This window comes from Bombus fervidus, chromosome 1 (assembly GCF_041682495.2).
Source record: "Bombus fervidus isolate BK054 chromosome 1, iyBomFerv1, whole genome shotgun sequence".
NCBI classification, from domain to species: Eukaryota; Metazoa; Arthropoda; class Insecta; order Hymenoptera; family Apidae; genus Bombus; species Bombus fervidus.
The window spans coordinates 13,478,735-13,502,059 of record NC_091517.1 but is presented as its reverse complement, the minus strand read 5'-3'; the positions used below and the strand labels follow the sequence as shown (position 1 = coordinate 13,502,059).

Below are 23,325 nucleotides of genomic sequence, written 5' to 3'. Positions count from 1 at the left end.
AAGATAGCATTGGCACTGAAGAGTTTATTCGATACTGGGAAACCGTGTTTCGAAACGTCTTTAATCATCAATCGATCTGAAGCTTTTCATCCGGGCTCGAGTTTCAGAACATTCGCAATGAAAAAGGCACACACCTCTTTATCGTGAGATTCCCGAAGCTTTCGAGACCTTCAATACGTGAAAGTATATGAGGTTCCGAAGGGTTTCAAGCTCACCAATGTATGATGGTTCTCTGTTGACTTACAAGAACCATTCCCACGTATTTATTCCCAAAGGAGTTTTCATTTTCCTCTCTTCATGTCGTCACGACCAAATAAAATATTTATCTCAATTGCTTTCTTTAAAACATTTGTCATTAAAAATACATATTACAATATTTCTTGTATTCTACACTTTATATTCATCAGACGTATAATGGAAAACCTACATAAACGAAGCGTGATAATTTCCCTTGATAATTTTTGAAATTGTGAAATATATTCTAGTAGTTAAAAATGAGATTGCAACATAGTAGAATCGATATTATTATCAATTCTAATGTGATCTAAATCGTATTTGATCGTTGGATAAAATAATCTTCAATGTAACAAAATATATAAAATAACCTTTGTTTTTTTTTTTTTTTTTATTTAGTAGATTATTTTAAATCAATTCTCATACGGAATTTTAAGTAAATTCTTTTGGCGTGGTACTGTAACTTGGATTATAAAAGTTTATAGTATGTTTGATTCTAGTTGAATCTAATGCTTCAATCTAAGAGATATTTCCTTTTTAATCTGCGGATCTGATCCGTCGTGTCAAGTAATTGGGTAACTAACGGGTTTTGATGGTTGTTATCTCTTATGTTATATCTGTTTCTGAACTTGATTATTTCTCCTTTGACTGTGGGTATCTCAAGGTCGCGATGTATTCTTTCGTTGATAACATACCACGGTGCGTCTATTAAAGATCTTAGAGTTTTTGATTGGAATCGTTGGAGAATTTCTATGTTGGAGTTGCTCGCTGTTCCCCATAGTTGGATCTCATAGGTCCAAACAGGTTTTAATATGGCTTTGTAACCTTTGTTATAGCTGCTTTTCAGAACTAACTCTCGTTAAGTGAATTGCAGCTTTTTATGTTGCTGTTGGCGAGATAGTTATTTTAGAACATCAATGTCATGTTCATATATCGACATAATTCAGTCTGGTGATCGCTAAGGGAAGAGAATATTGATTTTTTTATTCAGTAAACAATATTCAGCTTAATGAGGATATGTTGTTTATTACATCAACCTATTCCGGAAATATGTTGCCCGAAAAGCGATCTAAGTTATGTGGACCGTAACTTTAGGATTTAACTAAATACAATCTTTCTACGATATAATTAGAAACAATAGACAAAGTTATTTTATAATATGATAAATGTTTCGTTTAAAAACAATTGAATCTGTTAAGAATACTGAAAACTGAAGATAACCAGAGATTTAAAAAAATAATTATAAAAGAAATAGCAAAACTTTACTATAAAAACGTTTAAATAAGAAATCTTTTTGCATTAAGTAGAACAATCATAACAGTTATCAAGTTAAGAGATTCTTATCTTCGTTCCAGTATTTGTGACAAACAAGAAGACCTTCCCGAGGAAAAAATCTTTGTACTGCCGTCAGCATCTACAACAGCTTAGAAGCTGTTGGACCTACGCCAACATCACGGACGATGCACTTTCGCATCTGTCCCAGCATATCGATCGGTTGGTCATTCCATCAGTGAACCCTCCAAGGTAATGCTAATGGTCTATTACTCTCAACTATTTCGTTCCACTTGCGTTTCATACTTATCACATATGTATTCTAGATATTGCTTTTCTCGTAGATAAATTTCAATGGTAGATAGGATGTCACGAAAGAATGAATTTAAAACTTCGTCAACTACAAAGTGATCTCTGACCAATATATTAGGTTGAATGATAAATTCATTGAGGTTTTTTTTTTTTTTTGATAAAGTACATCTAGTCTTATTACTTTTATATAAAACCTACCTAAATATAATCAAAGAGTAAGTTATTTGTTTCACTTTCTTATAAACGTAAATCTCTCGTTAAAGAGTTTAAACAGATGTTTCTTCACTTGCTTCTAACAATTTTTAAATAAGATGAATAAGAAACGAACTTATTACTCAACTCGATACGTAAATCCGAAAGTCAATCCTTTCGATGAACAACATAAAAATTCGCTTTCACATTCGCAAAAAAGAAATTTGCTGCGTCCTCCGTCCATCTCAATCTACAAAAGGTCAACGTCTGGGAAACATAAATCGCCGATTTTTTTCAAGAGCACTCCTTTCGTGTACCACTCGTAGTCGTAAATTTATCACGTTATTTATTGCTGATAAGTAGATTAAACTCTTTAGATATTCTCGCAAGAAGATATCTAGAAAATTGGAGTCAAGTGATTGAGAAGGCTACTCTATTGGTCCTCCTAATCCTATCCATCTTTCGCCTAAGATTCGATTTAGATGTTGTCTCGTATTAATCGACAAATGTAGTCGATCTTCGTCATGGTGAAACCACATGACTAATCGTAAATTTCCTAATCTAACTGAATAATCATAATTAAAATGATACGATGAGAATAAATTAAAGGTATATGCAATCATAATTCGATCGCAATAAAACTGAACGTTAATTTTGTCAAAAGCATCTACATCCTTGTCAATCTTGGAAAAAGAGAAAATTGAAACGCATTATTAGATATTAATTATTAATAAATAGATTATTATTAGAATAAATTAATTATTATATTTAAAATAAAAGATGTTATAATAATTAGAAAAGAAGAATTCGAAGAAGTGAATTTTAAAAGAAAAGCATATAGTCGAGTCACAGGGACAAAAAAATTTGGACACGAGAAATCGAAAGGGCCAGATATAGCTAAGGCAATTTCTGTAATACGCGAGTGTAATGGATTGGATTGAATTCGAGCGATAGGATGACAAATCGTAAAGGACAGTTCGGGGAGAGCATTTGCGGCAGAATTGGCCATGATCCAGGTACTTTGAAATCCTCATACGTGCTGATAATGGCGTAGTCGCAGTTTCTCTTATGCTACAATCCAACCAATGAATTGTTGGTGAACTTTCCTTTTCCTTTTCTGCTATTTCGTGAATCATCTAACAAGAATGTTGTTCCGGTAAATAAAAGTTGAACAAGATCAACGTGCTATCGTTATCATCGATATTTTTACGTCACAGCGCCAAGAATTAATTTCGATATGTATGCGACGTATATACTAAAAAGCTATGCTTTGACGGAGATTGATTTATGCCTACTGTTTTTCTTTCTTTTTTTTTTTTTTTTTTTTTTAGTACAGTGTATTTTACGAGGTGAATTTAGGTATTTATTTTATTGAGACATAAAACTGCACCTTGATTATTTTACTTCTAACAATTAGCTCTCTGCTTCTTTCCGTGTAAACGTGGCTTTTACTGGCCCTTTCACATTCACTAAATGAATCTTCCCTTTTTCCCTTTCTTTCTTCGCCGGAATTCTCTCCGCGGAGAAACTACTCGATACACCGTTCAACCGACGTACAAGAAGACGAAAGAGATAGAGAGAATTTAATATAATGAAAGTCATACGTCGACTTGTTCTATCAGTTGACAAATAATAATTTTTTTATTAAGAAATATTTCTGATAGGTAGATTTACCTAAACTATAACTGGATACTGTAAATGTATTTTTGGGTTGAAGAGAACTAAACACAATTTATTTATAACTTGTCCTGGAATTTTCAATGTATCTAATACACAATAGATAACGCATAAATAATGTATAGTTCGAGCCACGAGCTTATTTCGTGTATAATTAATTTGAAATTTAAAAATTGACCTCAAGGTGTTAAATCACTTATGCTTAAAATTTCTTTGTATTTATGACCTGTTAATTAACTTTATTATTTAATCAAATTAAGATACATTGCCTCGAATTAGCGAAAATAAGGAATCAGAGTAAAGCGACGGAGCTTTCTTTACGAAGTCGCTTTTTTCCTCTTCCATCTTGTAAAACCCTTCGTTGAAAGTTTAAGCGATATACAGCAAAGTATGAGATACAAAACATCTTTCGCCACTTTTGGATACGTCGTACGGAGCTTTCATAAGTCCAGAAAATAGCTTCAGGCCTTGTAAAGTTTTGCAGGATACTGCGGGCTATCTAAAGGCGCGAGCGTTGTGCAACACGAGCCAAGCATCAACGTTGATCCGCTGTGAAAGTCTAAGTTTAAAGTATGCAGCCAGATGCTTGTAATTTCTGTGGCGTTATTCGTTTGTGTTTGTGCTGTACATATTTTTCGTGGTACTTTCAGTTTAACGAAGATTCTAATGATCGACTAAAAGAAAAATTGCTGTTTCTCTCGTTGTATCTCGTCAAGTATACAGGGTGTTACGAGAGAAAGATATCTACAACATTGTGAATTGATAAAAAGGAATAAAAGATATCTGATCAACGTGAATCCTAGAATTGATCTTTCCAATTTTATTTAATAGACAAAATTCATAGAAATTAAAAACTTAATTACCGTAGTAATTTAAATTATTTAAGACATTACAGTTAAGTGTAAAATAATATAAAATCTCAAGGTTCTCTTCGTAGATAGGATAATCAAAACTAGTTGGTTAATTAGGAACAATAGATTATTTATGTAAGATATTATTATAGAAAGAGAAACTTTGCTTTTATATAAAAATATCCTTTTCGAAGATTTCGATGATCATAAGAAAATCTTGGCATTTCAGCGCATACTGCGAAGTATTTATGAAACTTCCCGCTCTGATCCTGTTAGAATGCTACGTAAACTTCGACGAAGTCAAAATAACTTTTGAGATATATTTTCCAGATTTCTTACCGGCGACTCCAACGAAAGTTACATCCGCTTCGAATGATCCTTTCATAACTATTTCTAACAGGAAAACTCGGAATGATCGTCAATTTGTGCTTGACTATCAAACTTTGTCAGTGTGTACGAGATGCAGCTCAAAAATAGAACTCTTGTAATATTTATGAAAATAAATGACAAAACCAACGAAGCTTTCTATAAATTTCAGACATAATTTATGTCTTAGAATTACGTTTGCCAGCTGTAATACCTAACAAAATACAATAATGAAAAGCGGAAGATGACGACGTATTTAACGTGTTTTTCAAAATAGAAAGAAATGAAAATTCCGTGTCAGATAGACTCGTGAAATATTATACAGAAATATACAAATTTACATTATACATGGCGTGAAGAATAATTCAATTAAAAACACCACAAATTACCGTGATTGAATGTGAGTGGAAAACTAAAGGATGTTGTGAAATAGCGAAGCGTGACGTAAGGCTAATTAGAAAATATAGATAACAGTAAAATTGATACAAGCAATTCTGAGTACGCAGGAAGCAAAGCAAGTGACCGCTAATATATCGACGTCCATATGTTCCACAAAGTCCAGTGAAGCCGATACGACAACGTCGGATTTACTACTAGCAACACACTATAGTTTAGATCTGTTGAGCGCGACACATAGAATTTCAAAGGTACACAAACTCACACAAGCATAGAAACCTTCGTATCAATACATACACAAACCACAGAATCATCAATAGCAATACAGAAAGTTTTGAACACATAGAATTACTATCGTAACTGATCTAATGCCACAGCATAGTATATTTTTACGCGTGTATTTGATACGATAATTTAAATGTAGCATGATCCTATTACGATAATTAGAACTCTAATTCTAAAAAGAGCGCAGAAACTTTGCAAATTATAAGGAGCTAAAAAGCGAGGTATTTTATGAATCAAAATATCGACACTGCGAATATATATGCATTTACAGGGAATTTAAAAGTACAAAATCCGCTGAATTGCAAATAATTTGCAACAATATAGAGAGTGCAATAGATGCAATTTTTCCAGCCAGGCAAATTTTTCACTTTATACTCTAGAAGCGGTATTTTTTTAAATTCTAGCTAATATTATATAGTTAATATCATATAATATTTATTTATTATATTGTATTCTTTTACTTACTATTCTAGTACTTATACCGAATATTATTTTAAATTCTTTTAACGTATCTGTTTGTTGTACTGTATCTATTCGCGTCCTATTTCTTCGGCTATATCCATGAAGATATAAATTTGCATAAAAATTCGCAGTCTATTTGATAAGTAGAATCATCACTAATATCGTATACCTACTATCTATACCAACTTCGATCGGTGCAGCACCATCCTCATCGAATTGAGTGGATCTGATGCCCTCTTCATCAAATCGAGTCGTTCTGGTACCGTTTTCATCAAGTCGAATCGTTCTGGTACCGTTTTCATCGAGCCGAGTCGGTTTGGTACCATTGTCATCGAGTTGAATTGATTTGGTATCGACTGCATTAAGTCGAATTGATTTGGTAGCATCTTTATGGAGATAAATCGGTATGATGCCGATTCCACTGAGTTGAATCAGTTTCATCGTAACACGTTCTTTGATACGTTTGTGTCTGTTTTGTTCTGTTTGTATTCACTGTGATTTATTTGAAAGCAGTCGATGCCGTGTAAATACCTTGTTAGTCGTTGCAAATATCGTTATATGTATATACAAATGATGCGAATTTACGAAGCTGACAGAATATTCTATTTTAAAGTGACAAGTCAAACTACCGCTAAATTTTTCGGCAGTGGCATGAAAATTTTACGCGCAACGTTTATTACAAATGGCTATTATAGATTCTCGCGCGAGTTGTGTTCAACGAGCATGGTATTGTTTCGTGCTTTGGACCAGTTATAAAAATATCCCGTCGTACGAAGCCTATAATTTTCTGTGACACGAAAAAATATTTAGTTCGTACCAACGTATATTTAGCTTTCACATGATCGTGCTCTGATTTATGAAACGTGTTCTCCAACGAATGAAATATTTTGCTTCTGTTGTAGAACAAATTGATAAACAGAATGAAATAAATATTTCCATACGTAGGAGAAGATTTTTAACATTTGTATTCCTCTTATTATGATTAATTCCAACTGTATTAAATATACTTTTATTCCGTTCTCCTATGTGTCACAAATGAAAATCTGAAGAAATATAATATGCTGTTACAGCTAAGTATTAACACAAAATATATTGATTTATCTTATTGCGTACAACGTAGAAACACATTCTATATAAAAAGTATTTATTACCATAGAATGTAGGCTAATGTAGAACAGAGTAGCTTTGAACGTGTTACTATCAGTAAAAACCCAGTACTAACATCGCTAAGTATGTAGTTACTCTTCATACAGATTTTCACATCAATTTGTATAATTTTCCTTTTCTTCGAAGCACCTTAGAATTTTCCATGAAAGCCCCAAGCTTCTTTTATAGTAAATTATAAAATACGATGAATTCATTCATTTTTGTATTCAGCATGTCACATATTCAACATGCAACGCAATACCTATACCTCGTAACAAAATTCATCATTTACACTGCAAGTTACCACGAACAACGTTCTTCAGAATTAACAACAATTTAATCAAATTATTATTTTCGCTGTTCCCCGAAAGTAAAATTACACGTCGCGTTAATTCCTTTCTACTTTCGCGAAATTGCATTTTATACACTCGGCTGATAGAGAACCGAATAGCCGAGGATTGGATACACGACATCATCAATCGTCCTTTGATTTTACCTTTGTGTTTACTCGAGCCGGCTGAAAACCATCGTTACAGAGATATCCGCAACGCTCTGTACAAACGGTTAACCACTTTCGAATATACATCAGTGACAGCTCTTTTGACAAAGCTTCGATACACCTACTCCCCTCCCCCTCTTCTCTATGTATTTATCGTTCTATGTACAGGAAAATTGAATCTGTAATGACATCGCCACTTCGGATTTGTTTCACTGGTTTGCACATCGCGCGGTATAAGCGGCCAGAATAGAAGTTCCTATCGAATATCCGCCAATCGAATATTCATTAAACGCGACAAATAATGGAAGATAATAGAAAATACGACGTTCACACATAAGAAAAAGAAATTACGCGAATAATCGCTGCTTAATCTTTCTCAAATTTCCAATTTATAGATTATGTTTCCATCTAATCTATTACACGTATATATTGCATCGTATATAAGGGGCATAGCTGGAAGAAACGATAAGTTAGGTTCCTCGATTTTTAGAGAATGTCAACTTCGAAATTCAATGTGCTGTCAATCAATTGCCTATCGAAAGAAGGAAAAGTTAATCGATTATTATAAAAATCTTGTCTATTATATCTCTTAGCTATATCAGATTCTGAAATCAAAGTGTAAGACTCATATATAGCAAATGAAATTTTGATAAGAACAATTATCATAGATTGTAACGAACACGTGCAATAAGACCAACGATAAGTATAATAGTAGCTATTATTGCACATGTGAAAGTCTATTTTCACAGCGCAAATTGAGTAACTGGAATTCCACTTTAATGAAAGTAATTTCCATTTAGAGAAGTATCAAAGAGATGAAGGCAAATGTTATTTACATCCACAAAGCATTCCTAACGAGGCAAAATATAGCTATTTTCGTACGTGTCTGTATAGAAGAAACAGACGTTGAAAATTTCTATCGTTTGACAGATAAGTACTATGAAGCTTTCTTCCATTGTTTATATTCTACGATAACGAATGCAGACAAATAGCGAGAAATAGCAGCTTAACAGTATCACGTGCACGATAATCGTTTTATCAATCTAAACTCGTTGCCGTTTGCCATCGTAATTAATGCATGCATTTATTCTACTTCTCTCGTCCTCCGCTCTGAATTTGAATAATCAATAAAGGTATCCGATTCGTAACAGATGTTTGCTCCCAAGAATGACGAGAATATCGTAAGAATGTAAAAGCGGATACGAGAATTCAGCCGAGTTCGATGCACCGTATAATTACATCGATCTCACTAATTCGGCTAATCGTCACCTGTAATCGTAGCTATGCATTAATTATTAGACACTTGATACAGCTATATGTATTTCAAATAATTACGAAACCATTTCTGAGTTCCAAAAATATGGATGTAATCGCAAACTATGCATTGACCAAAGATAGTTGATACAAGAATAGTTTAAATAATTTGGAACTTATCTGTAGGTTACAAAAATATTCATTATCAGAATTATACAGAGTTCATCTAACTGTAAAAAATCGAATATTTATTTTTTATTGTAATTGTAGAAGAAGAATGTTAGAGGGAAGAGACGAATGGTTCAAAGAGGACTACGTTTTCAGAAGCATTTTTTTTTTCACACGTGCAGCGACGTCTGTATTTTTCCGATGCACTGTTCATCTTTTTTTTTATTTTTTTGTTAAATAAGAATACTTCTTTTTCCGTACGTAAAAAATAATTAGAATGAATGGCGGAAAAAACGGAGTCCTCTTTGAATCATTCCTTTTTCTTTTGATATTTATTTCCAACTACGATCGTAAAAGAGATATAAATGGTCTATAATCCAACTGTATGAATCATTCCACTTTTGGAATAATTAATAATCCATCGCAGTAATTGGACATTAATAGATACAATTTAGGGAATTGATTGGTTACTTAAATAACCTCTTACATCGAGTCAGAAGAAGCTCATAATAAATGAATTTATTCCTGGAAAGATATTAAATACGTTAATGCTAGATCTCCTAAATATGCAGATTCAATCTCCAATATCAATTTTCGTATATTAGAGCGAAATTCATATATTGCACATTAGTCAGTTAAAAATACGTCTTTACCTGCAGATTATAAAATTCTTGCATGTCAATTTAAAATTGCTTTCTAGAAAGAAATTGTTCTAATTGGAAAAGACGCGCCTATAAATAACCAATGGTTAAGCGCCAACGCGAAAAAAGTATACGTGATTCACGTGACTAACTGTTAGAAAAATTGTGTTAAATAATACGACTACAAAATGTCTATAGTTCATCCATAGGCAAAAATGTTCAATATCCAGAACAGTGTTTCATCAAATATAACATATCCAACCAGTTCGTGATATTCGGTAAAAGAACAGAAAGGATCCTATATCCTACGTGAATTATCGATCCGTAAAGAATGTAAGACATATATCTACGTGAAATGGCCGTAAATTGTGGTCTCGACGTTAGTAACGCAAGAAGATTAATTTCGATATCTTCGTTAACTTCATGTAATATATATATTTCAGTTCCAAGTCTCGATAAAGGACTTTCGGTAAGTTGGATGTTACTCGCGTACAGTTACCACCAAATTTACTCGATTTAGTTGGAATTGTTATCTCGCGGCTAGAGAAATGAGCAATTTCTTCGATTCGATATCTAAGAAACTACCAAACGCCTCGATTGAAATTCTTCCAGTTGCACATCCGTTTGCTGCATTAAGCTCGAAAATAAACGAAGCCTTAATACGATCAATCTAAATGCAATTATGGCCCTACCGACGCTAGATTTAGGAAGGATAATGGCACTGAGTTGAAAAAGGATAGCAGGTCAGGTAGTGCTGTAAGGATCAATACGCCATCCTCTCTCGAGGGAGAGCTTCACGTGTTGCTCCTGTTTCCGGTGCCACCTGGCGCACTAGAAAGGATCAATGTGCATTCTCCGCTACTACTCTTAATTACCGATCAACGCGGCCATTATAAGAAGAATAATAACAGGCATTTACAAGCTTATACAGTGGTTCACCAACGTACTTAAACGCTCGTCGCAGGAAATTTTCACGTGCAATATATTATGTGTTATGTATGAATTATTGTAAAAGTTCATCAACACCGTAATGAAAGTCGACTATCGTGATGATGATATTCGTAAAGTTTGAAACAAATCTGGAAACGTATATAGAAACTATAAGATGGTTAGCGCAAGTATACATTCCGCAGAGATTACAAAATTATTTAAACAGTCGATTATTCGTTATATTAATAGTCCACGGTATTTGGTAAGACCGCATTTGACTAGTATTATGTTTGAAATGACCATTTAAGCACCAGGCCATTTATACTAATCTTTTACTAAATACATAATATATGTTTGCAATAAATATCTTGTAACTTCTATATAAATATTTTAATTAGTTTTAAATTTTACCAACCACGATAATCGGTCTCGTACGAACGCTAGTAAAATCTCAAGATGTTCCTATAAGCGTCCGAATAATCAAATACTTAGGCTACCCTATTTCGTGTAAAAGTAAAAAATTAATTTATTTGCTTACAACTGGCAGGTAAAAAGTGCAGAAATTAGGTGTGTCTACGCGACAAGAAAGGAACTTAGAGGGCTTACTTCTGAGGAACCACGTCCTCTTGAAATGACACTTTTTCTTCCGGTTTCCATGAAAATCCAAGCCTTCCTCCTAAAGAAAAGAAAACTCCACTCTCGAATAATTCACACGAACACTCTCCGCTGGAGAGTCCTCGTTTTCTCGGATAACCTTTGAATCGTTCATTCCGTCTGCGCTTTTGTAGAAATCGATATTTTAAGAGCGGATACTTCGAATAATTCAGAGGCTACAGTGAAAGGCAAAAAAGAAAAGAAAAGGTGGAGACAGAGACAGAGACAGAGAGAGAGAGAGAGAGAGAGAAAGGTATTGGATCTACAGAAGAAATAATAACGAGTGGTGTAATTAGACTTTAACAAGACACTGGCTATAAAATCGAACAAAGATAAAATATAAATCCAGAAATATTATATTTATAATTATGCCTTCTCCGATATAGTTACAATACTTAAATACACGATAGTAAATCTACTTTCACCTTTAAAGCCGGTTTTCTTCTGAGAACTGAGAGTAAAACAATAGAGCTCATCGCGATAGAAATTTGATGAAGAAAGGAAATGAATGCGATATAAGAGCATACTTATCGACACGTCAAATACATATCGTATTGTTCTCGTTATCATTGACATATCATCATCATTTAGGCTACTGAATTGCGCAGTGTAATCTATCCGAAAGATAAAACTAACCAATCTGTACATTGGAAGTATATTCGTATCATGCAGTGTATGTTATTTACTTCCACTAAAGTACGATATTTCGGTTAGTCAACAAATCACGAAGAAAATCATCTATAACTTCTTCGTGTTTCCTTTATCCATGAATCTGATATATATGATTACCATTTAATTTTTACGTTTCTTTTAATAAATAATTAATACAAAGTAATACAAAGAAATTACAATGAATCAGTTCTATCGATTTGCTGAATAATGTCGCGCATGTCATCGTGTCTATCGTAATTTGATACTGATTTCAATCTCGCTGATTAAAATCTAAATATTGCATGTTGTCTTGTCATTGCAAATAATACAACTAATAACGAAATATATACATATATAGTACACATATAGAATTAGTCAGAGATAATTAACGAAAGTATGTACGTACAATAAATATACGTTTGTTCAGGTCGTATGAAAATGTTAAAATACGTAACTTAACGTACAAACATTTTTTGTTTTTCATATTTTTTGTAACTCGCGTTTGCTACTCCGAAATATTACAATTTTTAAGTGTATCTAGATAATACACGAAAATGATTAAACAATTTCAAAGCATACATCGAATAAATATTTTTATACTTTTTATCACATACTGATGAAATCAAAATCAATGTATAAATCTATGTTGCAGTATTAGATATAAGGAACGTTGTTCAAAATATATTAATCTTTTATTAAGATTAATGAATTTTATATTAATCTTGCATAAATCATTTCATTAAAAGGTTTTCGTTTATCGTGTCGATATTTACGCATCAAATACCTGTCAAACAGGATTAATAACTCACTGGAAATCCAATGATATACATCACGAACTATATTGCAACTAAAAAATGAGAAATCCGTGTTTCGAAATTACATACTTTTGCAAAATATATGACACAGATATATTGGATTTCGTGATAGATTCATTCATTCTTTACCATTGTACGCATTTCAAAAAATGTTATAAAAATTGTATTTCAACGTTCCTATGAAAGATACACATTTATAAAAGGAATTTATAGAGAAATTATTTTTTAACTAGATAGACGTTACATGAAAGTAATAACACTTAACGTGTTCTTCTAAGATATCATGCATCAATTTATTTCATTGTCTTTGGATATCTTATGACGTTGCATATTTTCTCAAGTATCTTTTTATTTGCACAAAGCTTTAAAATTTTTTAATTACTAGACTTGATTGCATGATTCAAGCATATTACTCACGTTTATTAGTCGAGAATCTGATAATTTTCCACACACACATATACGTTGTGATAAAAAATAAACAAAATAGTAAATCGTAAAAAATTACGAACAATAATTATTAGTCTCAACTGTCATCGACAACATGAAATCTTGGAAGTGTACACCATGCGAGTTATCGCTAAACGTCAACATTATCAGAAAATAATTAATCATAGCAATCTGGATCAATCACGAAACCCATATATTGATACAACAGAAATCACGAATTTATCTAATCTTGAATCGAAGAGGAATCGACGTTACATATTTTTAAAATATCATGTCAGAGTATATAAACTAATAGCTTGCATGAAATTTCATCTCAGTTTGCGGAAACCGAGCTGGATAGAAACATGTTGGTGACAACGTTGACCTTTTTTACTCTTTTCGCTCTCTCCAATGGTGAGTAGTTGCTACTTTCATACGTTTCGTTTCGTTGAAAAGATATATTTATTATAAAATTCTATTACCACTCTGTGTTTGATAGAAGAATAAAGTTTCGCGTTAAACGACACGAGAATTATATATACTACGACATGTTTCATAAAAACTGAAATTCGTATCTCAAACAACAATATTACAATATTTTACTTCGGAATATTTCAAACGTTTCGTTTTACTTTGCTACGGAATTAGCTTAATTCTTCTGTTAATCTCTTAATCTCGTAAAAATTTCAAAATCATGTAATTAGAACGTTCGCTAAACGTTTCGGTTGAGAATTAATCCACGAGATTCGAAACGTATGAAGAAAATTGAAGAATTGTTTCTATCGCGACAGCATGTTCATTAGCGGTAATTTCCGTGATTAAATGTAGCTAATAAGCAGAGCAATCAGTGCCAACTGCATAATGAGCAGCGTTTCATCCACAATCACTAGATACTAATTATTGTGTACCACTATTATTTACATAGGTGGATTGGTGCCGAAATACGACCCAAGGATCGTAAATGGGGAGAGCGTTAAAGAAGGAGAAATCCCATTTCAAGTGAGTTATTTCAATAACGAGATATCGTTGCGTGTTAATTAAGACAAGAAAAGATTGAATCGAGAGAAAAAATCAGTTTCTTAGAGAACCTGACAACCCTCTATCGAATGAATTCGTTCTTCCTGTCATTTATCCTGGTTCTTGAATATTGTTCAATTATCAGGATATTTCTTTTTATCCCTAGGTATCACTTCAAAACATAGAATCTTCGTTCCACTTTTGTGGCGGCTCTGTTCTTAATGAAAATTACGTCATTACGGCAGCTCACTGTACCATCGGGTAAGCATTCGAAAAATTTTAGTTTCGAACTTTATTGTATGTACGTTAATTTTTCACAAGTAATTACGAAGCATATACACAAATGACAACATCAATTAATTCGAGAAAACCGTCGATGAATTCATAACGGTTTGATGATTTATAAGAAAATTCCTTACACAAGTGCGAATCTTATGCATCGTTATTATATGGAAAAAGTTGAAATATGATAAATTAATCGTTATTGATTTACTCACCTACGTAATTAACGCTATCAATATTTTGTAAATATCCAAAAAAGTGACAAGCGAAAAGATAGTTTCGATATGGAATCGGCTAACGACATATTCAATTCTAAATCTACTCTTTGACGAAACAACAACAAGAATTTTCCATTTGTGGCCATCAAATAAAAAAACTCATCTTTTTTTTCGAAGGAAATCACCAACAGAAGTCAAGATTGTAGCAGGCACGATTAATCTCGCAGAAGGAGGTTCCGAACACTTGGTTGAGAAAATGATCATTCACGAAAAGTATTCTGCTGCAGATTCTTGGAAAAACGATATTTCATTGATCAAGGTATGCACTCAAGCACTGATTTTCCTAAGTTAATAGTATCAAGCGGCACAAATGTTCTTATTTCGTTATGGTCTATTTGTTATAGGTCAAGACACCATTCCTAAAATCGAAGGTACTTTCTTTCGTTCCCCTTCCATCGCCAGATTATGTTATTAAGGCTAATGATGTGGCAACAGTTTCTGGATGGGGTAGACTTTGGGTAAGTTCTCCATCTTTTTGAAAAAAATATTTCTAATACTCGATAAATGCGTTTAAATAGCTTTGAATGTTTTAAAATTTCTATCACGTTCTGTATAGTTGTAATATTAATTAATTGCAAATAACTTTGTATCATGCCCCCTACTTATGTATTACAAATGTACAACTGTAGCAAGGTGGTCCTACGACTGTTTTATTGCAACGCGCAAACATCTTGATTGCTGATCAAGAATACTGTAAATTGATGTACAACAAAGAAAATTACAACATCTACGATTCGCAACTTTGTGCATACGACCCAAGTGTTCAAAAGGGATCATGCCACGTAAGTTACACACGCATTAAAATTATATTACATAACAATTATTTTATTTACGATTATAAATTGGCTTATTTAATCTCATATAGTTTCATTTATTCCGCTTTGATTATCTTTTCGCGAAAACGACTCAGACGATCTTTCTACGTGATTTCATTCGCATTGTATTTCCACAGAATACCCTTTTGCACTAACTGAGACTTTCGGTGTAATTAGTTGCATGAATAATTTCAATCGTTCTTTGTAACACGCCTCGTAAATTCTAATTTGTAATTACAGTTGCGTGAAATCAACGTAAATTGTCTTTATTCAGGATTTCGCAGCAATTAACGGGGTTTCATGATTTCACTGAGGTTGTTCTTGAAAACTTGATTCTTTCTTTTCTCATAGGGTGACTCTGGTGGCCCCTTGACCGTCAAGGGAAAACTCGTTGGTCTCGTTTCTTGGGCAATGGGCTGTGCCCTCACTGACTACCCAACTGTCTACACCCGTGTGACGTCTCATCTTAATTGGATAGAAACACACGCTGTGTAAAGCCAGCAAGTGAAACGTGAACTGGAAGTCGAAGTAAAACACACAAGCACGAAATTTGAATACCTCTTTCCATACAGGCCAAGGTGTCTTAACGTTTTAAGAACTGAAAATATTCTAACCTGCATTTAATATTATAATGTATTTTGTACATGTAATTGACAAATAAAATAAACCGTTTATTTGATGAATTAATATAAATTCTTTAAACCATACTTCTATAAATAGTCCACTAGGTATGTTTGTGTTAACAATCTTTTATTTTGTAATATATATAAAAATATTAACACGTTAACGCCGGTGTGACCCATCGGTGGGTCACACTTGTCTGTCTCGAGGGGCAGTGGTGGGTCACACATGTATTTCACAAAAATAGGTAGTACAAAATAGGTTTATATTATTTTATCTCAACATTACAAGCAGACATAAAATAGTAAAAACATAACAATTCAATATTATAAACTTAACATAATTATTTCCTTTTTTCATGCAATTTTTTAAAACAAGTTAGGCAGAATGCCGACTGGCCCTTACAACGATCACAATATGTTGCTACTGTTTTGGTTCTTTTCGTGGCATACTCTCTACCTTTTATTCTAGAAGTGCGTTTACAACTTTCTTTACACCGCCGTTTCGTTTTACTCGCCCTTGGTACGATTGCAGAAAATGTGATCGTTTTTTAGACAGTACTTCATTTTCACTTGGCATTTCTTCTCTATGGGGATTCACTATATTTAAAAGGTGATAAATAATTTCTTCGCGAAATTTTAAAATTTTAATACTTTTAGTACCCCGTTTTCTATGTACATACCATGCATTTACGAGGCAAGTCCCACATATTAATTCCATTACAATTTTTTTATACTATATGGTTCTGTGCAAACAACTATAATAGGATGACATCTAATCGGACAGATCAACCCCCTTTTTACCATCACTATAAAAAAAAAAAAAAACAGTGTCTGGCTTTAATTTACTATTTTTCCCCTGAACAATATGATTTTTGGAAGTAGCTAGCATACATACTGGCCTTTTGTCAGTCCATTTTGCGTAACCTAACACTATTTTCGTCGTGCATGTTCCTTACGCGCGCCGTTGTTCTCCGACGGACATGCATGACTATTCTTTTTTCCTGTACGGAATTGAACAATTTTTTTTTATTCGCGCTATGAACGTTTCTTATAGAAAAATGTTCACAGAATTGCGTGCGATGATCAGAATTCGCGTCAAACCTCTACTTTTTGAGAAAAATTGAAAAGAGTACAAAATTAGGGCCAAAGCTGATCCCGTCAGCTTTACTTAACATTTATAGATATATACAAATTGATATTGACAAACTATCGTATATCAATGTATTAGTTGAAATCCACGGAACTTATTGAACCCAACAGGAATCGTATAGCTTTTGTAATTTTGCTATAAATTGAGGTCAAAGTTGAAAAATTGCGGTCTTGTCGAACAGTTTAATGTGACCCAGCGCCGCCCCACGAAGCAGACAGTGAATTCGGGCGCCGCCCCACGGAGAATACCATGAATATCGGCGCCGGCGTCAACGTGTTAAATATTTAATATACTAATACGTTATTTATCACTAGAATTACTGGCATTTGAGACGTAGTTATCTCTACCAAAGACAGTCAAAATGATTGGTATTTAAAAAATATGTAATAGTAGAATATATTATCTTACAAAAGGAACTCCATGTTCTGAGATCATAAAAACAATACAATAACAACCTTAATAATAACAATAAGTACAATAACGAAGATATCATTCATCACATTTCTTATAAATGTCTATTCCATTCCAACGTATATAATAAAATAAAATAAAATTATCTATAAAACAAAACATACATAACAAAAACAAAAAATACATAATCTACTCGGTAAATAAACACATTATTTAAAAAATTAATCGCTTATTCGTATACATACTGGATTTTATCTGATATCGCAGTTATTAATGGCAATTCTTGTAAAAAATTATTGAAAAATATATGAATGAAATGTCAATTATCTAATATTCTATCAGAGAAATTATAAAAAAAAAATTGATACTTCAAAAGTGACATGTATCGATGATTAAACTGGTTAGATTAATCGCGATTGAGAGCGAATGACAGATAACTATACTGACTTTAACTACAGTAAATATGGATAACACATGACTAATATATCGTAATGACGACTATCGCGCTAATCGAAATCTTCAAGTATCCAAATTATCATGATATGATAAAATCTATCTTTATTTTCATCCAAATTATTATCTGACTATTTTTATTTGTAATACCATAATAATAAAATCTTTGTTCCATTTCTCTTCTACAGTAGTAAATGAATCAAATTAAATTAATATTTAATAAAATTATCAATTGTTCTATAACGAACGAATATACTGTAGCGGACAAAAGTTTAAGACGATGATTTGTAAACCGGATTACAAGCATCTTATACGCATATTGTTATCTTATACGCAGACCGTCAGTTGTTAAATACGAACAATGTAGGAGTTACAACAGTTAGTTACCGCTTAGCATTTGTAAACAGTGGACATTAGTTTAAGACGATCTGTGTCAAACGTGAGTATGAGTACAGTTTTTGAACATTTTGATTCTAGAATGTCAAAATCATTGCTTAGTGTACCTTTTATTGCTTAAAATTCATTTAGATAGAAACAAACTGTGGGTAAATCAAAGAATTTACTTGAAAACGAAAGGGAACATATCGTAAGGCTGCGGAAGCAAAGTAAAACCTTCACCGAAATAACAACAAATATAGTGAACAGGTCAGAAACGGCTTGTAAACAAGCTTGGTATACATTTTTAAAGGCAGGCATGTATTGCGATCAACCGAAAAACGGAAGACCACGGAAAACAACGCCGAAAATGGATCGCCGGATTCATCGATTGAACGAAAAGGATCGTTTTCGTAGTGCAGATACACAAATTAGTGCTAAAACCGTTAGGAGAAGATTAGAAGATTTTAACTTAACAGGACGAAAACCCCAAAAGAAACCACTGCTGAGTTCTAAAAATCGAAAAGGACGACTTGCATTTGCTAAAGCTCATAAGCATGGACAAGTGATGATTGGCAAAAGGTATTGTTTTCGGACGAATCGAAATTCAATTACGTCTCTTCTGACATGATACGGTATGTTAGACGTAAAACAAGGCGAAAATTTGAAAACGCAGTGCGTTTTAAAAACTCTTAAACATGGTGGAAACGTTATGGTGTGGGCGTGTTTTTCTCGAGGCGGTCCTGGTCCCATATGTCGTACCAATGGAATTATGGACCGTTTTCAATGCATGGACATACTCAAGAACACAATGTTGCCTTTTACACGTAACAATGATTGGTGATTTTATTTTTCAAATTGATAATGATCCGAAGCACACGACTGGGGCTGTGAAACAGTTTTTTGGAAAAGAAAATATTACCGTGCTGCCGTGGCCGTCGCAATCACCAGACATTAATCCAATCGAGAATTTGTGGAGCATCATAAAAAAGACAGTACAAGGTTATAAGCCGAAAAATTTAAATGAACTTCACTCTACAATTGAAACAGCTTGAAGTAATATTACGGTAGATCAATGTAAAAGATTAATAGATTCTATGCCAAGAAGATGTACCGAAATGATAAGAAATAACGGATATTGGACAAAATATTGAATTTAAACAAAAATTGTGTATATTTTCTTACCAAAAATTAACATTTTTTCTGTAGTCTTAAACTTTTGACTGACGAAATATTATACAGATTTCGTTCCTTTTTTATAACCTAGCTACTAAGCAAAATATCAAAATGAAATTTTTTTTGTAAGTGTACAAACAAATGTCTAATTAGTTAATACTAAAAGTAGAACACTGTATTTATATTTTTTATGGAAAGTAAATCAATTATTTATTTCCTTCCATTTCGTCTTAAACTTTTGTCCGCTACTGTGCAAATTTAATTAAGAAATGTATTTTACTGATGTAATAGTAATCACTAACTAAGTTTATTTATTTCTTGAAATAGATTTGAAAGCTTTTTTAATTGCTACAAAATTTTGTATCTGTTCCACGTTTGATAGAAATACACACTTTTCGATGATTTCTGTTATTTGTCAGCAAAGAGATGTACTTACTGATAAGAATGTCATTGAAACTTATATTACTGAAACGAGACTTATCTAAATATTAATTGGAGATCGATCTATCAAATATTGATTATGTTTTTAAATTGCGTTTCACACATTACACTGGGTATATAAGGAGCAAACCAACTGATGATAGCATATTCGATTATATTTCCTTGAATTGTTAAGAAACATGAATCCGGTGATACTTGGACTGGTGCTTTCAGCTACAGCGTTAGCAAGTTCTAACGGTAAGTGGTAATACCAATAAGTCTTAATTGATATTTATAAATTTAAACCTCAACTAACTTGATGTAATACATTACAAATTTATTAGCCGATATATCAACTCACAACTTGGATCCTAGAATCGTGAATGGTGAGGATGCAGGCCCAAACGAATTTCTATACCAGGTACCGAAACTTATTCTTCACGCAAGAAAATCGAAAACTCAATCATCAAACAAACGAAATTGAATCGTATCGCGTTATTCGAATAAACTTCTTGTCAGATGAAAATTGAAATATTAAAGATGAGATAGACTAGACAAACGATAAAAAGCTACGTTATAGAAAAATATTGTTTCTACCTTTATCATTATTCGTTTCTGTTATTCGAAGGCTTCGCTTCAAACCAACCACCATCATTTCTGCGGTGGATCGGTGCTTAACAAGTATTACGTTCTCACCGCTGCTCACTGCGTCGTTGAGTAAGTTTCGTAATTTCCTATCAAGTGGCATCTTCGAATATTGTAACATGATCAGCATTATAAGTCCTATAATACTGTTAACAGTGAACAACCTAGCCAAGTCGAAGTTATCACCGGAACCAAGGACTTAAGCGGCTCTCCAACATTCGTGCATCAAGCTGTGAAGTTCATTGTTCACGCTAAATACGACCCTTACAATAATTGGATCAACGACATAGCCTTGATCAAGGTATCTAAACATCAAATGACCAAATTTATAATAAAAAAAAAGTATATGAAAAGATATAGAACACCTATAAATATTCATATAGAAATTTGCATAGATAAACTTATCATTGGGAAACACATTGCAATTCTATTTTGAAATCTTTTATTTCTTTGGCATAAGCTCTATGCTTTAGTCCACGATAGTTTTAATATTGACATAAAGAATTAATATGATTAATGTAATTTTTCGAACGTCAGATATTTCAGAGAAATAATATTTGACGAAGAGATAAAATTTTTAATCATTGGTTATCGCTCCTCATTTTATAACCTAAGGTGTCTTATTTTTCTAGGTGAATAAACCATTCGAGACCGGACCACATCTAAGCTTCGTTTCTTTACCGCAAGCAAATCAAAATATTCCAGATAACTCACGTGCTATTGTATCGGGATGGGGTAGGATCAGAGTAAGTGTTAATTTGTGTTAAATAAAACGTGCGAGTTATTTTTGCGAGTTACTCTAGCTGACGTAGCGTCACGATTTTACTCAAATATTCTATCGTACAGCAATATGGACCAACCTCGACAACATTGAAAAAAGCAACCATCTACATTACCAATCAGAATACTTGCAAGGATGTCTATAGAAAAATACATGACACGCAAATTTGCGCCAATGATCCCAAAATCGAGAGAGGAGCATGCAACGTAATTAATATTTTCTGTCCTAATATTTTAAAAAATTCGTATTCGGACATTTGAAGACTACAAGGGAAGAACATGATAAATCACGTTTCTTATTCTTTGCACGAAAGCAATTTTAAGATTCACTGTGTCATCAATCAACCTCATATTATCAAAATTATTTGCATTTGCTTTTGGATCTAAATATGTGTTTTTGTTAATTCCTTCAAAATTATTTAAACATTAGTTGCCATGATGTTACAGCATCAAGGATATTAACATATTACTTGTCTTAATAATTACATATTTCTTTAGCTTCCATAGAATATCACTAATTTATTAACTGTTTTTCAATTATATCATATGAAAATTCTCTTGTTTAATCGCAAAGCAACATTAACATCAGAAAGTCATCGTGTTCTTCTTCCGGTCTTCACACTTTATTCGTCATCTTTGTGTTATAATTCATGACAATTACGACAATTAATTATACTTTCATAGGGTGACTCTGGTGGCCCTCTCACGGTTAACGGAAGTATTGTCGGGATCGTATCATGGTCAACCGGATGTGGTCTTTCTGATTACCCCACTGTGTACACTCGCGTTCCATCTTACATAAATTGGATTCAAGAAAACGCAATTTAAAGAAGGAAAAGATGGAAACTGTGCGACATAACACAAAGTTTACCGCTAATTGTTAATAGAAATGTATTGATAGCAGAACATTACTCACTATTTATTTGTCTTTAATATCAATTTATATTTTTAACCAATTATTCCATATAACGTATTAAAGAGAAGAATAAAAGGATATAGTTCATCATAGGATAACATTTAAACCGCAATAGTATCTATAACAATAGATAATTAATTTTATGTATGTCGGGTTAACGTTATGATTAAAGATAGGGGCGTGTAATGAATCTCTACTGGAATTGGCCATCGTTGTTATACAATCGAGGTAATGTTAATTAGCACAAGTGTGAGTATTACAGAATCAACAAGTAACCGCGGTGATTAAACACTAATGACAATGGTCTTGGGTTCGGTAACGAATCCGCGGTCAACGGGATAACAAATAATACTTTCTTCCAAAGTCTAAGTTGGACTCATGATTAAAAACGTGAAGTATCCACTGATCGTAAAAGGCGTTGTTTAATAATAATGAATGTACCTCTCCGTCATAGTGATGCAGCAGAGGAAAACTATGATGGGGTGTGTGTGTCTCAGGGCACGAGATCATCGGATTCGTCGAGGACAGCCTCCACTCGGAAAGTGAGGGAAATGAACGTTGCTGTTAATTTCTATGTTGGTGGTTAGAAAAGGATGCTAGCCACCCTTGAGAGAAAATTGCTAGCGAAAAGTGTCGTACGTGAGGAAAGCAAATCTCCCGTATCTTCCCGTAGTAGGTGACAGATTTACGGACTGTTAGGATAAAGACTGTTTGTCAATTTGAAGGACCTTAGTTAACTAAATCCTAAGATTT

At 33.1% G+C, this 23,325-nt stretch overlaps 3 protein-coding genes across 3 annotated transcripts in view; 2 read left to right on the top strand and 1 right to left on the bottom strand.

Moving 5' to 3' along the window:
- Window positions 1-23,325, bottom strand: part of Hwt (SH2 domain-containing adapter heavyweight) — a 251,558-nt gene that overhangs the window by 210,331 nt on the left and 17,902 nt on the right. The window lies entirely within an intron of this gene.
- LOC139987139 (chymotrypsin-2-like) lies at window positions 13,494-16,306 on the top strand. Its single transcript, XM_072003082.1, has 7 exons — window positions 13,494-13,645; window positions 14,157-14,230; window positions 14,415-14,509; window positions 14,926-15,067; window positions 15,153-15,266; window positions 15,438-15,590; window positions 15,975-16,306. Exons 1-7 carry the CDS (start codon window positions 13,597-13,599, stop codon window positions 16,116-16,118), a joined length of 771 nt encoding a protein of 256 aa, XP_071859183.1. The 5' UTR covers window positions 13,494-13,596; the 3' UTR covers window positions 16,119-16,306.
- On the top strand, window positions 20,344-22,714 carry LOC139987146 (chymotrypsin-2-like). The gene is made up of 7 exons (XM_072003094.1): window positions 20,344-20,489; window positions 20,576-20,652; window positions 20,860-20,948; window positions 21,033-21,177; window positions 21,509-21,622; window positions 21,723-21,863; window positions 22,341-22,714. The coding sequence occupies exons 1-7, from the start codon at window positions 20,432-20,434 to the stop codon at window positions 22,482-22,484; spliced, it is 768 nt and encodes a 255-aa protein (XP_071859195.1). The 5' UTR covers window positions 20,344-20,431; the 3' UTR covers window positions 22,485-22,714.

Excerpts from the sequence above, each read along its gene's own strand:
- LOC139987146 (XM_072003094.1), top strand. The coding sequence starts at position 20,432 with ATGAATCCGGTGATACTTGGACTGGTGCTTTCAGCTACAGCGTTAGCA. Across the intron at positions 20,653-20,859 it reads CAAACGAATTTCTATACCAG|GCTTCGCTTCAAACCAACCA; the intron begins GTACCGAAACTT and ends TGTTATTCGAAG. Across the intron at positions 21,623-21,722 it reads CGGGATGGGGTAGGATCAGA|CAATATGGACCAACCTCGAC; the intron begins GTAAGTGTTAAT and ends TCTATCGTACAG.
- LOC139987139 (XM_072003082.1), top strand. The coding sequence starts at position 13,597 with ATGTTGGTGACAACGTTGACCTTTTTTACTCTTTTCGCTCTCTCCAAT. Across the intron at positions 13,646-14,156 it reads TCTTTTCGCTCTCTCCAATG|GTGGATTGGTGCCGAAATAC; the intron begins GTGAGTAGTTGC and ends TTATTTACATAG. Across the intron at positions 15,068-15,152 it reads ACGATATTTCATTGATCAAG|GTCAAGACACCATTCCTAAA; the intron begins GTATGCACTCAA and ends TATTTGTTATAG.